At 35.8% G+C, this 18,183-nt stretch overlaps 1 protein-coding gene and 1 long non-coding RNA gene across 3 annotated transcripts; both read right to left on the bottom strand.

The window, feature by feature from the left end:
* Positions 1 to 1,739: 1,739 nt before the first annotated feature.
* Positions 1,740 to 3,892, bottom strand: LOC136222860 (uncharacterized). The gene is made up of 6 exons (XR_010685698.1): positions 3,651 to 3,892; positions 3,486 to 3,564; positions 3,347 to 3,399; positions 3,132 to 3,211; positions 2,178 to 2,370; positions 1,740 to 2,084 (listed from the first exon to the last, which is right to left on the bottom strand). It is a non-coding gene; the product is annotated as an uncharacterized lncRNA (long non-coding RNA).
* A 5,938-nt stretch (positions 3,893 to 9,830) lies between these two features.
* LOC136222846 (copper-transporting ATPase HMA4-like) lies at positions 9,831 to 17,198 on the bottom strand. 2 transcript variants are annotated; one of them, XM_066010551.1, is made up of 11 exons: positions 17,027 to 17,198; positions 16,753 to 16,852; positions 16,316 to 16,423; positions 15,968 to 16,234; positions 14,940 to 15,685; positions 14,348 to 14,819; positions 14,086 to 14,253; positions 13,003 to 13,257; positions 12,531 to 12,653; positions 11,673 to 12,158; positions 9,831 to 10,388 (listed from the first exon to the last, which is right to left on the bottom strand). In XM_066010551.1, the coding sequence occupies exons 3-11, from the start codon at positions 16,412 to 16,414 to the stop codon at positions 9,996 to 9,998; spliced, it is 3,009 nt and encodes a 1,002-aa protein (XP_065866623.1). In that variant the 5' UTR covers positions 16,415 to 16,423; positions 16,753 to 16,852; positions 17,027 to 17,198; the 3' UTR covers positions 9,831 to 9,995. The 2 variants fall into 2 exon arrangements, with proteins under 2 accessions (XP_065866623.1, XP_065866620.1); XM_066010548.1 differs by lacking the exon at positions 16,753 to 16,852 and having other exon boundaries at positions 17,027 to 17,197.
* Between the last annotated feature and the right edge of the window lie 985 nt (positions 17,199 to 18,183).

The following is an 18,183-nucleotide window of genomic DNA, read 5'->3' as shown; positions in this document are numbered from 1 at the left end:
ACACCCAGCCTTTTAGCAAGATTGATTCCAGTAAGAATAGCCCAGAGCTCCGCAGAAAAGGAAGAACCCAACCCTAAATTCTGGGAGAACCCAGAAAGCCAGACGCCCCCTACATCTCTAAGCACACCTCCAGCCGCAATCTTACCGTTACTGAGACAGGAACCATCAGTATTCAGCTTCACAACCCCCTCTCTTGACCTGCTCCATCCCACGAGATGGACATCACAACACTGAGAGGCTCTGGCAAGGGACTCTCCTTTGAAACTATCGATAATAGAGAAAAGTTTTTTCGAGAAGAAATCAGCTAAGTTTGTCATAAAAACAGTTTTATCTCCAAAAATCTCCTCGTTTCTCCATTTCCAAACTTGGTGACAGATAATAGCAAAGAAAATGTCACCATGCTCCATGTATGGAAGCAACTTTCCTCTAACACCATCAGAGAACCAGTCGACCTCAGAATGTGCCATGAAGGAAGAGAAAATATGGTGTGGGAGAATTTTCCTCCAAACCTCTTTACTATTAGAGCAATCCCTAAGAGTATGGCACAAAGTCTCAATATGGCCTCTGCATCTACTGCAAGCTCCAGAATCAGCCAAGTGCCTTCTGTGCCTATCCGAATTAGTAAGAAGCCTGTCCTTAACGCCCAGCCACAGGAAACTCCTAATACGGAAAGGAACTTTAAGGGTCCAAATCGACTTCCACACATCCGAGGGAGGATCAGATCTAAAGAGAGAGAAAGCTTCAAAGGCCGATTTGCAAGAATAAACTCCATTGTTAGTCAGCGCCCAACAGTGCCTATCCAAGTCTTCCTCTTGATTACTCACCTTCACTCCCCGCATTCTAAGGAGAGTCTCAAGGCTAAAGAAAGTATCAAACTTTGACCAGATCTAGTCCCCTTCCGAGTCAACCACATCGGCAATCCTCCAGTTGCGTATATCACTAGGGGGGGGGGGGGAAGAACACACCTCAATTAACGGTTTATCCCCAATCCAGTTATCAAACCAGAAACTAATGGACTTACCATTCCCCACCTCCAGGCCAACTCCCAAGCAGAACTCATCAAACACAGCACTAAGTCCTTTCCAGAGGAAGGAACAATTAGCAACTCTCTCTTTCGGGCCCCCGAAGATTTTGTCTTTCCGATACTTACCACAAAGGAGGCGAACCCAAAGAGAGGAGGGGTTTTGCCACATACGCCAAAGGAGTTTCATTAATAAAACTTTATTATTGTCCTTTGCTTTCCTAATACCCAGACCCCCAGAATCTTTAGGCTGGCAAACCTCACTCCAAGGCACAAGATGGATCTTCCTGCCCTCCGCAGCTTCCCCCCACAGGAACCTACGGTTAATCTTGTCAAGATCATTAAGCACAGGATCCGGAAACTTACAAGCCTGCATGATGTGATTGGGAGCAGCACAATTAACAGATTGAATTAACGTGAGGCGGCCAGCGAGAGACAGAGTCTTGGCTTTCCAAGTGGCACACTTCGAATTAGCTTTATCCAAAGTCTTTTTAAAGGAGCCTTTAGACACACGCTCACTATGGAAGGGAACGCCCAGATACTTCCCAAGAAAATCAGTAAAAGAAATACCTGAGAGATCACTTAATCTCTCATATATGTTTGTATTTTAAATAAGTTATGATTACAAAATTAATTATTTAGCTATCCATATAGCTTTAAAGATAATTTTTAATTATACACTATATTTAGAATATAATTAATTTCCAGATTTCAGATTTAAGTAATGGCAAGATGAATTAATAATTCATATCTAAATCATTAGATAAGAGTTGAAAATCAAATAAAATCCCTTATTAATAAATAATGATAATGTCATCTTTCACCCATAGGATCAAATCCAAATCAGAAATGGGTCAAAATCCACATCAAGTTCGGGTCACGATCCATATCAAGTTCGGGTCCAAATCCACATCAATGAAGTTCAAGTCAGAAACGGGTCGAAGTCTATACCAAGATCGGGTCGGGTCCACATAAAGTTCAAGTCAAATGGGTACCCAATCCAAGCCAATTTTCAAAAGCAGAAAAGACGAATTCACCATTTACAAGGGACAGCCACTGCATTCTGAAATTACAAAGAGACAAATGCATTAGTTGGTTTGAATTTAAGAGGAGAAAAAGACAAATTCACTATTAATTGGCAACCCATGCACTCCACCTTGAAAACAGTAAGGCATCTTGAGAATAGCTACTATCACAACAGACAGATACTGCATCTTGAAAACAGCCACACCTTTGAGTATGGACAAATGCAGGAGATGGACAAAGGCAGGAGAGAGTCAAGCAAAAGGACAATGTTTCTCAATCCCAGCCATATATCTCTGAGCATCTATAAATGGAGGGGTGAGCACCTGAAACAAAAAAAAAGAGATGAGAGCAAAAGGAGAGGGCGAATTTTAGAAGGATTTTGAGTCTAAGTTTAGGGAGCCATTTTTTAGAGTGGTGTATTTTTAGATAGAAATCAGAAAGAAATTCATCTAATTGTTTCAAATCCGAGTGAAGATCCAAAGAGTGAAATCTTGTATTCACCAAAGTTCAATACAAATCAATTCTTCTCCATTTGATCTCCAAAGCTTTGAGCTAGGAGTTTTTATTCTTAGTTTATAAAAACAGTGATCGGAAGCATCTATTTTGCTTTTGAAATGAACTGATTTTGTAAACTTTGAATAAAACTCTATTAGTTCTCAGCTCATTTAAATACATGTTTATTTAGTGCACTTTAACTTTATGCTACCAACCATTTATTTGATAACCTTACTAACTTACATTTTATTTGTATAAATATTGTTTATATTTATGTTCTACTAACTACTAACATTTATATTTATGCTCATATGCTCTTTACTAACTATTAACATTTATATATTCTTTACTAACTACTAACACTTGTATCTTTTTCACATCTTAATATCAAAGAAACTCTTTCAATGATAATGTCATTTTTGTTCTTGAGATACATTGTTAAGAATATCAATCCAACTGAGTTCAGTACCCTCTCCTGAAACTATTTTTACTCTTTTCAGTTTAGTGTATATATCACATTTTCAGCCATAACCCCAAAAAGTTATAAGCTAGCATTAACTATTAAAATTAGTTAGGCAAGCTTGATTACCTTTTTCCTTTTGCTCATCTTGCCCTCACTGGATGTGTCGAGGTTGTCCAGTATCTGTCTGATATAGCAAGTGTTCCGGGCTACAAAAAACGAGCAAGGTTTAGAATAGAACGACTGTAAATCCGAATAAAAGGTATTAACCCCAAACATGAGTTAACAAGCAGCTAAGTAAATGAAAAAAGACCAGAAGTTTAGCTGCAGGGATGAAATCTCACAGGTTCAGAACGGCCTTTCAATCAGAAGTTATTCCAGTTCGCCGACAGTCGAGCTAAAATGTAAAGAACAAACAGTGGGCTTTAGTAAAAAAAACAAATAAAATTTCTGTACAAAAAACTAAGATCGCGAAACTGGTACCTGAAGAAATACGGAAACGCCGAGACACGGACCCGCTCATCTCCGGTTACCAGAATCGCCTTTAGCCGGAACCAATTCACTGTAAAATGCAAAAAGAAAAACACTGGGCCTTAGTAAACAACCAAAACGAGCAAAGTTTCTAAACAAAAACCACGGAACTGGTACCTGAAGAATTACAGGAACGCCGAGACGCAGACCCGCTCGTCTCCGGTTACCCCTGTCGTCGGCGGACCAAGGTGAACGATGAAGGGATGAGCGGGGAAAGACAAAGCAGACACGGTGAAGAACGGCGACTGGTCGGATGACTGCTGCTTTCTTCTTTAACGGCAGAAATTTGAGAGAGAAGAGAGAAGAAAAAGGAAATGGAGGCGGTGAATGGGAAGGGATACAACCCTAATCCGTAATGTTATCTCACTTTTTTTATTATTATTTCAAATTGAACCCGTAATTGTTCAATCCTATGCAACGAACAGGGACGAATCTATGATTTTTAGACAATGGGGGCAAACTATATTTACGGTGTAAAATTACTAAATAACTTAAGTTTACAGATTGAAGTTAATTAACCTTAACTTAAGCATATCAAATATCAATTTAATGTTAAATTGGTTCAAATCAAAACCCTTTCTTAAATTGCTCAATTGGTTCAAACTCTTGTTAATTGGTTCAAACTCTTGGTAAATTCCTAATTGAGTCTACAATAATGTAGATTTGTTAATTTATATCAAATGTTAATTTAATGTACATTTTTAAATGATCCATGATCACTGGGCACATTACACCCGGAAACAGTTTTAATGTACAATTTAATTATCAAATGTTAATTTAATGTCAAACACTCCTCATCAAAAGTGAAAGCCAATTCAAAAGTAAAAGCCAGCAATAGCAGGGTAGGATTCAAGCAAACAAACAGGTTTTATACCCATTCAATAAATAAACATTTGACATTAAAACAACCTAACCCAATTGACAGTAAAAGAACTCAATATAGAACTCAGGTTTTATACACATTCAATAAAGCTGCTACATAAAATTTATTAAATCAATTTCAGTAAAAAAAAAACCCCAATGGACATTAATCAAAGATAATAACTTAACGATTGCATTAATTGAAGATAACTTAACAATTGAATCAATCAGCAGCAGCAGCGATGGGAAAGAGAAAAGGGAACGAGACGATGACAGCGGCCGGACGGGAAAGAGAAGAACTGTAACAACAGAGAATTAGGGATTAGGAATTCAGTTTGAGGAAGGAGACATCGAGAGAGTTAAGGATTCTTTTTTGGGGAAGAAGCCAACTCATTTCGTTTGGGATTTTCATTTGACTCGACAGAATGAGAGGGTAAGTTTGAGGGATATAAATGTAATTTTCTTGTTTTTCTTTTTTGACAGAAAACGATGTCGTTCCACTTAAGTGGAACGACATCGTTTTGTCTTACGGAAAGACAAAAGGAAAATAGGTTTTGAACCCTTCTCCTTCGTCCCCAAGTTCAGCAGCTTCTCAACCTCAAACATTCATCAATGGCGGCTTAGAGGGGCAAATTTGCAAAAATCACAAAAGATTAGCTGTGATTTTATTGCTTCTTAGATCTCAGTGGGGGCAAGTGCCCCCATTGCCCCCACTGTAGATTCGTCCCTGGCACTTACCCAACCTTTTTAATTTTGAATTCAATTATGCCCCTCCCCGGCACATTTACCATCCTTTTACTTATTTAAGTTTTAATTAAACCTATTCTCTACCCCATTAATCCAAAGGCCCATTTCCTTTCATTTTCTTATTTCATACGGTAAATTTAATTAGCTAATTATTGTTAACTCAAATGAATTAGATTTTAGTTTAATGTTAGATTAGTTAGTCTTTAATTAAATTTTTTGACGATAATAACCTTTATTCAAATAATATAATAATGTTTTTTTAAAAAAAGTCTCATTTATCGGATTTAAATTGTTGTATGGCAATACGATAATAACGTGAGCAGTTTATTTGGATCACTGGATAGTGGTCTCGATAAACGATTAATAACACACTACTAAAATATAATAATTTTTTCTATAAAAAAATAAATTGTGATTTTCTTTATTGAGCTTTAATCGGTGGATAACGGTTATAAAATGACCATATTATTCGGATTATTGAATAGTGATCCGAATTGATAAATCAATCTCGATCTTCTATTTAACTTCTAAAACCCAATGTATAAGGTTATGTTATAATCATATACACGGTTATCAAAGTCGTTTTACGATTTATAAATTTTATAATGCGATATTATTTTCTTGATATCTTTCGATTAATGAATCCGCTACACGTGGTTATGTCATAATTACGTGAATGGTTCACGAGTATTATTCCCGCTGATGATATTCACGAAATAAAAACATACCCTTCCGATAATTCCAGTTTTAAGCTCTCTGTACAAGGTTATGTTATAACCGCGTATACGGTTACAAAACTTAAAACACGATAGAAATTGATAAACAAACTCAAAGAGTCATCCCAGAATTAAAGACTACGCGTAAGGTTATGTGATAATTCATACGCAATTACAATTCGAGCAAGATAGCCAACATTATCGTGCATTACAACCTCCTCATACTAGTGGTATGGTCATGTTATGACCCATATCCATTTCCAAATCCATGGGACTTCATAAACAACGATGAAAGGCTTGGACAAACTCGGTCAACAACCAAAGCAATACTGAACGCGAACACGTAAAACAAGCAGGCAGAAGTACAACAGTACCGATTTATCGGGCGGGGTAGGGTGAGATTATGTCTCTTCCTTACACGTAATCGGAAACCGAACTTAGGATCATCGCAGACCACTATCTTATCCGAACTTACCCGAATGAGTCAATTTGGAACCAAATCGGTGTCCAATCAGACCGTGAAACTGATTGGTGGCGACTCAAAAACCCTTTGGATAGTCTCCTTAGAGGGACTATCCAGCAACGTTGATAAACCAGTAGAGCGGGAGTCGTATCGGAGATAACAGTTCGCGATCCACGGGCACGGGCGCGACAACCTTATTTTGAATTTCTTCTGAGAGTAAGAAGAAAGAACGATTCTTAGCAAGGAGATATCAGATTGTCGTTTGTGGTAAAGGGATTGTCAGTAAGGAGTGTCACCGTTGTTCTTTGCTTCGAGCCAGTGACTGTGAGGAAAGTGAGGTCAATCTCTTCTCATTCACTCTGTTCTTAAAAAATTTCGTTTTTTATGTATGCGTTCAGGTGGCTGAGGTATGTTTGTTGTTGAGTATTTCGGGTGAAGTAAGTGAGAAGAAAGTATGATTATTAGGTGGTGTCCTCAAGATTGGACCCTTGTTGATACTAATCGGGTGAGATGGAGCAAGAGGGAAGAGGTTGCATCGGAGGGTGGTCAATTGGTAGAAGCAAGTCGACAATAGGAAAACCACGAGTGAGAAAATTGTCGCTGATAAAAACGAAGCTTTTCCTGTCTTGGCTGTCCATTAGAGTACGGTTGAATAAGGTAAAAATCAAGGTGGTCATCCTCGCGAACATGATTAAACCTGGTCAAATGCAAATTATCCTATATGAGAACATGTGAAGGAAAGTTTGGTTTCGAGTGCATGGATCCGATGGAGCTCAGTTTGATCTGGTGGATAAGCAAAAAGCTCCTAATCGAAGAGGTTGGATGATGCGTGGATTATGATCATTCAAAAGGATCTGGTGACGCTCTTTATGGTGTTTTAGATTGGAAGGCCATATGAGTTATTGGCCTTTCCTCAAGCTGCTTGGGCAACGATTTGGTGAAGCAGAGTGAGATATTCGTTTGTGATATCAAACATTATGAAACACTAAACAAATTTATTGTAAATAAGTAAACTTGCTATTTTGGATATAATAATTTATTAAAATATTTTTTTAATATATTATATAAAAATATTTAGATGAAAAATTATATAAAACATAATTAATGAACCTTCATATACATTAATTAATAATAGAATTATACAAATTTATAGATGGATTTTTATTAATTTTTTAGTTTATGTATATTATAGTGGTGAGTGTTTTTGTTTTTTTAGATGTATTATAAAATTTCTAAGTTTTAAAAAAATTAACTGCTTAGTTTCTCATCTATAAAATTTATATAAAATGATAAATTTACTCATTTATCACTAATTAATTTTTATGTATATTTAATTAAATTTTATATAATTTTTTCTTATATTAATTCAACTTACAATTATGAAAAGTGATATTAGTAATAAAATTATATTATTGTTTATTATATTTTTAATTAAAAATGTATAATGAATTTTACAATAACTTTCTCAATTTTTTTTTATAATAACTTAGTATTTTAATTTGAAAAAATGAAACATAAATTAAAGTCAGTAATTCTTTTTATAACTTATCAGTAAAACTAACTTTTTGTACTAATTAAACTATTATTTTCTCAAGAAAATTAAATTAATTTTAATACATACTATTATTAATACTGTGTCTAATTTTTCGGTTTGAACCTCGTCAGACACCTTTTAGGTGGATTCTCTTTCAATTAAAGTTTTCTGCGTACGTTAGGACTCGAACTCGAGATCTAGTTTAAGCGACTTGAGACCTTAAGAGCATCTCCAAGAGACTCTTAGTGCACTCTCTAAAAATAATATAAATAATTGACTTTTAGTGATTTAAGAGTGACTAAGACATATCATCTCCAACAATACTCTTTATATTCACTCTTTATTTATTATTTTATCATTAAAATTATTAATTGTTGTTATATTTACCAATAGTGAGATGAGAGAGACTTCTCAATAATAAATTATTAATAAAAAATGAATTAAAAAGCGCTAAGAGGTAGAGAGACTCTCTATTAATAGAGAGGATGGAGATGCTCTTAGTAATTTGAGAATCCACTAAAAGTGTGTTGAAGCTGATTTTTCATTCTCCCTCCTCAAATTTTAACTTAAGAGCCAACTTAAGAGGCTGTTGGAGATGCTCTAACAACTCAAGCTAACCTTAATTGGTAAAATTATAGTTTATTTGATTGCTCGGTTCAAGACTCGTCACACAATTTGAGATCTCTAGTTTAAGCGATTTGAAACCCTCAACCACTCAAATCAATCTTAGTCAGCTTAGTAAAAAATAATCAAAAGTTACATTATTAAATTTTTAAATGTAACAAGTAACACTTAGTTTTTTTAATATATATAAAACAGAATTAAAGCCTTTATATACATTAATTAATTATAAAAGGACAAACATGTTATTTATATAAAATTTATAGATAAAGTGACTAAGTAATTAGTTTTGTTAAAAGCTAGACACTATATAGCGCGTTTTTTAAAATAGACGGACAGACTAGTGTAATATGCGTAAACCCAATATGAGGGAGACGTACGGATGTAAAGAGTGGAGTGCGATTTTGGTATGATAATGTATCTTGAAAAGAGTGTTTTATCACCGATATCTCATATTATTAATAACTTCATATTTCTTTCCCAATCTATAATGGGATAGGTGCAAAAATACACATAACTTGGCTTATCAAATGTAATTTGAGTAAATAATTTATTAATATTCGAGTTTAATTAAAAATATGTCATGAAATTTATAATAACTTTCTTGAAAAAAAGAAATTTATAATAACTTAGTATTTTAATTTAAAATAATAAATACATTGTATAATATTTATTTTATATATTCTTTGTAATTTTAGTAATATTAAAATTTTAATATATTATTAATGATCGATTAAATGAAATATAAATTAAATAATCATTAATTTTTTAAGGTAAATTCCAAAAAACTCGTTGTTACACTAATTGTTAGACGCAAGCTGCGTTTTTTTTTTTGCGACCATGAGATGATTGAAGTATCTCACTTTGCTAAAAACGATTATCTTTTAGCTTAGCATTGAAAAAATGATCGTTAACGACCTCCAAATGAAGTCAGCTGGTTGGAGTGGTTAGAATTTAAATAAAAGTACAAAAATAGATCTTGTAGTTTATCCGATTTACAAACTCAGTCACATGTTTTAAAACTTGACAAGAATATCTCTATGATTATTTGACCAAAACTGACACATCAACATTTGCCGACTTACAAACTCAGTCACATGTTTTAAACTTGACTAGAATATCTCTATGATTAATTGAACAAAACTGGCACATCAACATTTTATGATCCCGTTAACTATTTTTATTGTAATTGTAATTGTTAGCAGAACAAACCAAGAGCTATCTGTTTGTCAACTTTTAAACCACAACCATGAAACTGAACTTACGAATCAATCAAACCACAATATTTATTTTTATACTTACCCCGTCCCACCCAACTCCAGTTCAGATTTAACTTGATAGTGAAAAAAAGAAAATGAAAAAAGAAGGAAAAATGCACTATAGTTGAACAATGGAGATGATAACATATTACATTATAGCACGTTCTAATGCACATGTTTGCAATAACAAACAGCAATGGGAGCGTGAAAGCTAGCTACAATTTATTAGGATCAACTAATGCTATCATTATAGATTTGATCTCAAGAATTTCTGACCTGCAAAGGTTTCTTATAAGACTGCAGCAAGAGAGAGGAACAAACAACACTGATTGATGAAGCAGCCATGCAAGCACCAGCAAGCCAAGGAGGCAACCGGATTCCGGTGAATGGGTAGAGAATTCCAGCAGCAACAGGCAAGCCAAGTATGTTGTAACCAAGGGCCCAAACATAGTTAAGCCGAATGCGTAAAATGGTTTTTCTAGATAAATCTATGGCTGTAACCACATCTTCTAAGTTACTTCTGATGAGAACTATGTCAGCTGCTTCTATGGCTACATCTGTACCAGCACCAATTGCCATCCCAACATCCGCTGCTACTAAGGCTGGTGAATCGTTTATTCCATCTCCTACCATTGCTACTGTTAGTCCTTGTGCCTGCAGCATACAGCTCAATTAGTTCACCACCCAGTGTTTGTTGGATAAAAGATCAATCTGATTTGAACCACTCGTAATTTTTGATAAATCATTTCAAATGACACAATAAAAGATGAGATAAAGATACAAAAATACCTTTATTGTTGTCGGCTAAGAGTAATTTTGTCTCTAATCTTATAAATGATATAATTGAGGATTTAATTTTGCCAAGTTGAGCCAATTTCGGACATTATTTAAAAACACAATTATCATGTTCACGTGTTCTGTACCAGTTGCATATTAGTTGGTTTAGAAAGCAAAAGTTTGCGTTTTTTGAGATTTTTTTGGTTTAACGTGCAGAACACATGGCGATAATCCAGACAAGAGGAGACTCAACCAATACCACGTGTGTACAGATGGAATGAAATAGAGGAAATTATGACCGAGGAAAGAGCTCTACTGATGATGTTTAAAACTGACCCAGTTTGCCAACTTTAGGCCTTCAATTCTACTGTTTATGGCGGTAGGGTTAAAATTACTCTTGATACAGTATGGGTGTTTTTGTACCTTACCCCATCAAAGTTTGAAAGTGTAAAAAGTAAAAATAAAAACAAATCATATGTTGACATGTGTAACTTTTGGACTGATTTGAACAAAAAAGCCAAATTGTTAATTAAACCGATTCTAAACCATACGCAACCCATGAACTTGTCACTTTTGGTCATTTTGCCCCCTGAACTTACGGGACGACCTATTTGCCCCTTCAACTATTTAAAAGTGGTAGTAGCAACCCCCTAATTTCATTATAATGGAAACAATCATGACATGTTCTCATTGCAAGCACCAAGGTCATAATAAAAAGGGTTATGCACTAAAACAAGCTGCAAATGAGGTTACTATAGTCAGTACACAAGTCTTCTTGTAAAAATTGCATATAGCTTTAACTCCTTCTAAATCGTCTGTATATATGCTGGCTAGTTCCAATACTTCCATGAACCCTTGTACTAATGTTGGAACTTCATCTTGTTTCCGTTATAATAAAAATAGGGGTTCCTAATACCACTTTTAAATAGTTGAGGGGGCAAATAGATTGTGCCGTAAGTTCAGGGGGCAAAATGACCAAAATTGACAAGTTTAGGGGGTTGCGTATGGTTTAGGCCCAAAATTTATTTTGGACCAAATTGACATTGGAGGTCAAGTTGAATGTCCAAATTGACCCTTTATCAGTTAGCATTAGTTTCATGGCACACTCTTCATAATTGATGAATGATGACCAATGCAGACTTATTTATTTACTTAGCATACCTGCAAGTCTTTGATCCGATCAGCTTTTCCTATTGGATCCGTCTCAGCAAACACTTTTTCAATTCCAACCTCTTTTGCAATGGCTGAAGCTGTAGCCCAGTTATCACCGGTCACCATGATAGCTGAGATGTTCATGGAACGAAGAAAGGAAATGACACGCTCCGACTCTGGCTTTACAGGGTCAGTCACAGCAAAAGCTCCAGCAATCTTCCCATCAATGGCAACTAGCACACACGATCTAGCCAAATGCTCATGTTCTGAAATGTAGTTCTCGACCTCGGGACCAATTGTGACATTGAATACCTCCATCAGCCTTCTATTCCCGACAAGGACCCTGCTGTCACCAACTTTTCCACTCACCCCTGATCCAGTATGCACCTTAAAGTCTTTAGCCTCTGTAATACACACTGCCTTAGACCCGATTTTCTGTCGTAGCCTCTTAGCATGATCCACCACAGCTTTAGCAATCGGGTGTTCACTGTTTACCTGATGAATTTCAGATGTAAACAAATAAAAAATGGTCGTTATTCTAATAACAGCAGGAACTCATTGAAAACTACGACTTTTCTGTAGTACTATGAATATGGATGTCAATTCGGGTTACTGTGTCAAAAACGTGTTACGTTATCTACATATTACATATGATTATATATGACAAAACTGTGTCAATTGTATCGTATTATTGTCTCTGTATATCGTGTTATTGTGTCGAAAATTGTCATTCCTAACTATGGATGTGTTTCACTAACATACATTATAAAATAAATAGGAAATATTCTGCCGTGCGCTTGTGAGCAAAGTTGCATGCTAAGCCTCTTGTTTCCATATCAGAACATTGTGCACAATATGTATACCAACCTCAGCAGCAGTAGCCATGTCACAGAATTCCTCCATCGAGAAGGTGGAAAATAGAACAGCACTAACTACTTCTGGTTTTCCCACTGTTAATGTTCCAGTCTTGTCGAAGATAACTGTGTTCACCTGGAGAACAGAAAGTACACGAGTTGTCTCAGATGAAAGCATATTGACATGTTTAAATACGTCTGCCAATAAGGGTTGGATTAATTTCACATAAAGACGCAAAAGATTAAAAAAAATGAGTCAGAGCTTCCTCATATGAAAATGCTGTCACCATGACATAAAGGAATGACAAGCTCAATCCAGTCCCGATTTATTTTTCAACATGCTGAAAATTAGCAAAGAAATTACTTTAGGAGAAACCAAACTCTATTTGGCTTAGACCATTCAAAGTAAACTAACAGGATAAAAAGACAATTGGAACCAAAATTCTTCCGACGAAGTTGAAATACTCTAAGAAACAGAAGCCTACCTTGTGTGCCTTTTCTAGTGCATTTCCACCTTTGATAAGCACACCTTGAGAAGCACCCTTGCCTGTGGCAACCATCACCGCTGTTGGTGTTGCTAGTCCTAAAGCACATGGACATGCAACCACTAGTACTGATATACCAAACTGCAGTGCAAACTCAAATACACTCATTGCTTTTGGTATCCATTGTCTAGGGTAAACACCAGCTACTCCAGGGATAAACCATCCCAGCCATGTAATGAAAGCCAAAATAACAACCTGAAATGGGTTGACCAATCGACGGGTTATATCAGATACGATCTACTAAGTATATAGGAATTTGGAGCAAATTCAAACTAGAACCAAAGAAGAAGAAAGTGTCAGTAAAATGGTACACGTGTCAGCACAAACCATGAATGATAAAAAAAAATAAAAATAAAATAACCTTTACAAATCCCCATTACTGTTCATACAGGAGGGAGGGAGGGAGGGAGGGTGGGAGAAATTCATTTCAGTTACAGAGTATCTGGTGAGAACAACCAATTAACAGGGGCAGAAAACAGAAATAAGGCCAGTTAATTGTAGAGAAACGAGAGCACAGAAGTTTCAAATCGTAATACAAACGAAGTGTCCTTTCACCGTCACCATTCACAATATCTTTGATCTGAACTTTGTCTTTTTAGTTCTATTCTGTCCATTTTGTTAACTATTCTGTAAAGATATCAGTTTAATAATATCAGGATAAGATCCCCCAAAATGTCACATAAAAGTAGAAAGAAATCCCTTGTAAATCCAGATTTCAAAGGTTTATGCATTCAAATGGCTCAATCTTTCGGCAGTAAATTTCAGCATTTTACCCGAAAACCAACAAGAAGGAAAGGAAGATTTGAAGACCAAAGTAAATTAAACGACACAGAAAAAGTAATATGCTAAGGTAACACATAGCCCGATCTGCATAATATGTTCTGCACATTGTAATTTCTACTGAGCATACCCTCTTGTAGTCAGAAAGAGCCATGTTCTCGGTTGCAACACACTATTTTGACAGACAAGTAAACCAGCCATTACATGAAATGAAAAACAAGATATAAGATATAAAGTACTGACTGTAGGAACAAAGAACTTGGAGATCTGATCTGCTAATTTCTGAACAGGGGCCCTAGCAAGCTGAGCAGCTTCAACGAGTTCGACAATTTGAGAAAGTGCAGTCTCTGCCCCGACATGAGTAGCCTTAACCAGTAGGCATCCGTTCTCATTCATGGTCGCACCAATGACCTGTAAATAACAAAAATGGGAAGCAAAAGATAAATCTCCATTTGTGTAATTGCCCAATGCCATACGGAAGAGTCTATAAAACTCCAAATAGTACCTTGTCACCAGGTTTTTTAGCAATAGGCTTTGCCTCTCCTGTGATCATACTTTCGTTAACATGGCTTTCACCATCTATGACAATCCCATCAACAGGAACTTTTGCCCCTGGAACAATTTTTAGTATATCGTTCCTCTGTATCAAGTCAGTACTTATTTCCATATCTGAAATGACATGTCCATCACTGTCAAGTGATACCAAATTCGCTGTATCAGGAGAGAGTTCTGTCAGCTTTGCTAAAGCATCAGATGTTTTCCCTTTAGCCATAACCTCTAAATACTTTCCCAAGAGAATAAAAGATATCAACATGGCACTTGTCTCGAAGAAATCTTGCTCTTTGAATGTATCTGAAGTCATTGCTTTTATCACTATATATACAGAGTAAAAATAAGCAGTATTTGTGCCTAGTGCAACCAAAACATCCATATTAGCAGATTTTTGTCGCAATGCATGATATGACCCCGTGTAAAACCTGACAAGGACATTGACAAAGAACTGGTTAACGGTTGATCTTCTCAGCAATAGAGATACTTAATTCAAAATTACAGACAGTCAAGAAAATCAAAGAAAGTAAGTTACGCTTATCAAATACCTTCGCCCAACAATAAATTGCACAGGAGTGCATAAAATCCATCTAAGAAGCATCCCAATGGTGAGCATATTCAGAATCTTGTAATTCAACCAGTTACCGTAAGGATGAAGCATTGGGAGTACCATGGAAAATAGAACCACTGGAATGGAGAAAAGGCAGCTCAGGAAAAATTGGTTTCTATATGTCCGAGTTTCTTGTAGGTGCTCCGCTTCTCTTCTCCTTGGAGGCACATATAAGCTTGCATGATAAATGTTGGGACCTCCAGAAACTCCTCCAATGTATTCTATAAGAGATCTTGGACCAGTTAGGTCTGGGTCATAGCTAATAGTCACCTTATGTTCTGCAAGGTCCACTTCAACATGATTTACACCTTGTGTCGACTCAAGGGAAGACTGAAGGACAGTAGCATCTTCTAAGGAATTGATTCCTTCCACCTTTAAATGCACTTTGTTGATGTCATTCCCGGAACTGATAAGGTCAGCTCCAAAGCCAGCATCCTCTACTGCTCCAATGATGCGATCTGTATTAGTGAGACTTGGATCAAAGTGGACCTTTGCTTCTTCAAGAGCCAGACCAACCACTGCTCTTTTAACTCCATTTTCCATGCGAAGAGCACGCTCAACAGACTCAGAGCAGCTGGTGCATGCCATTCCTTTGATCCTCAGCCGGCATACAGATATTTCTTGTTCTGGAAACTCATCAACCGGATATCCAGCATCTTCTATGGTTTCCTTAATTTCTTTAACCTAAAAAAGTTCACACCATAAATACTTGTAATCCAAATTACAAAAGAAGCCATACAAATTAGCAGATGAACATGTCAGCAAATTTTCAAACTCCACTGGCACATAATCAAAAACAAAATCCAGATCCTGCAGCCTTCTATCTGCATTATAACAATATTTTTTTTATGTTTTTTTTTTTTGGAGGGGAACATGCCAATTCCGGAAATAGAGGGAAAATCATAAGAATTCTCCAAAATAAGAAAAATGAATAGGAACTCATATAAGCTCTTTAAGCAGGCTTACATTAATGAGATCTGGTATATAAGAGATAGCAGCACGGCCATCAAGAGGCGATATGACAGCCCTCTCAACTCCATCAAGCTCTCCTAACATAGACTCTATCGAAGTTGAACAAGAGGCGCACTTGATATTCCCTATTTTGAACTTAATGGTCTTAACCTTCTTCTCTATTTCATACTTCTGTTCAGCGACAGTAATTGCAACAGCATCTGGAGGCTGCAGCAGAGGTTCCTTGAAACCATCCCTCCCATTTACTTCCATTTTACCATTCTGGCCAATTTAACTTCATCAGTACTGGAGAATATATCAGCCAGTAAGAAAATCCAAGAGCTATAAATTCTAATGACTAACCTTCTTTCTTTCGTATTTCTGTTCGGGGACAGAAATTGCAACACCATTTGGAGGCTGCAGCAGAGGTGCCTTGAGATCATCCCTCCCATTTGCTTCCATTTTACCGTTCTGAACAATTTAAGTTCACCAGTACTGAACATATTAGCAAATAAGAAAGCCAACCGCTACACAGTATCAATGAACAGAGACGTAAATAAAATTTTGGAGTAAAACATTTCCATTCATCCACTAATCTCTTAAGCAGTAACAAAAATAAAATCGGAGAGCCAAAGAAAGAAAGGCTCAACGAATAAAACAGGAAACGAATAACAGACATAACCAGCAAAAATACAGATCTAAAAGAACTTTTCAAAATCTCAGCAGAGAAACAAGCAGCCAAAGATCGAATCCACAAAAATTACATATATATACAAAAAAAACTCTCTAACAAAACATACTTCTACATGATCAAGCAAACAAGCTAGCCTCCAACTGAATAGGATGATATAGACTCAAATTCATCCAAGTCAACTCTCGAACAATAATACTTAATACTTCCTGAGTCATAGCCAAGGCGAAGACAACATAATAATAATTAAAAAAGAAAAAGGGAGTTTGAATCAATCGAGAAAGGAAGATAGAAAGATGGATAAAAAGAAGGATTGTTAGGGTTCCTCCTTTATCAAATGAAATTGAAAAAAAAGATAAACTGAAAAGCACAAATTCCAATACCAGCGAGAAAACTCCAAATTAGGGCTCGCACTGAGACGGGAAGAGATATGAGATATGTCAGAGGTCAGGTCGGCCACCATGAAAGTAAAAAGCAAAGAAGATAGAGATAGAAAGTGGCGAGATGAGATAGGAAGGGAAAAGAAGCAGAATTGCGCCAGAAAGTTCAGAAATTCGGTTTGTCGCTTTATATATAGTGCAAATGTTAGCCGCTTTACTTTTTGTTTTTTCAAATATTTGAAATCTTAACGTCTTGTTTGGTTCCTCCCATTTCCCACCCGCTTGCAAAGACGGACGGTAAGATCAAAGATGTGGTAAAAAATAAAAATGCACTACTGGTAAAAATAAAAAAATAATTTACTGGAATGCACTACTGGTAATTGAAGCTTACGATTAACTTTATTTTCTTTTAATATAATCATATAAATTTGTATTTATCTATTTTCTAACCATTTGATATCATAGCGGATAGCTTAGATAGATTCCTTCTGGAAAGTCCACTGTTAAACAGTTGTTTGCCTCCTATTAGGTATTTTCGTTGGCTCTCGAACTTAATTAAAATAACATATTTTGTCAAAATAACATATAAACCGTTAAATATGTTTAAAATGATATATTCATCTCCAAAATTTAGAAAACTCTTCCTAAAAAAATCTCTCATTTCAAAAAGAAGAATATATTTTTTTTCCATCATTTATGTTTCTTCTTACTGATGTTGTGTTCTCTTTCTAAAATTTCTAGATCCACTACTAACTACATATAAGAACAATAACGTTTTAGAAATTTTTAACAGAGGACAACCCTAATAAAGAGAATAGAGGAGGAAGATAGAAGATGTTTTGTATAATGGTTGCATAATGTTTAAGATTTTATTTTATTTTATTTTTTAAAATCTAAAGATAATCGGGGTAACTTTGGAATTGATAATTAAGAAAGTTTTTAATTAAATTAACTTACATGTTTTATTACATTTAATGTCAAATTTAATCGTTTTAAAAGTATTTATTAGAATTCTAAACACACGCAAAAAAAACACGTGGAAATGATCTTTTAACAGTGGTGGAACCACAAGGGGCAGACCGACAAAAGAGGTGAAATAATCTTTTAACAGTCGGAACTACACGGGCAGGTAAGGAGGCAGCTTCCCCCTCCACTATGGA

This window comes from Euphorbia lathyris, chromosome 1, assembly GCF_963576675.1.
Source record: "Euphorbia lathyris chromosome 1, ddEupLath1.1, whole genome shotgun sequence".
NCBI classification, from domain to species: domain Eukaryota; kingdom Viridiplantae; phylum Streptophyta; class Magnoliopsida; order Malpighiales; family Euphorbiaceae; genus Euphorbia; species Euphorbia lathyris.
Note: the sequence above shows the minus strand (reverse complement) of the source record. Positions and strands in the feature narration are given on the sequence as shown.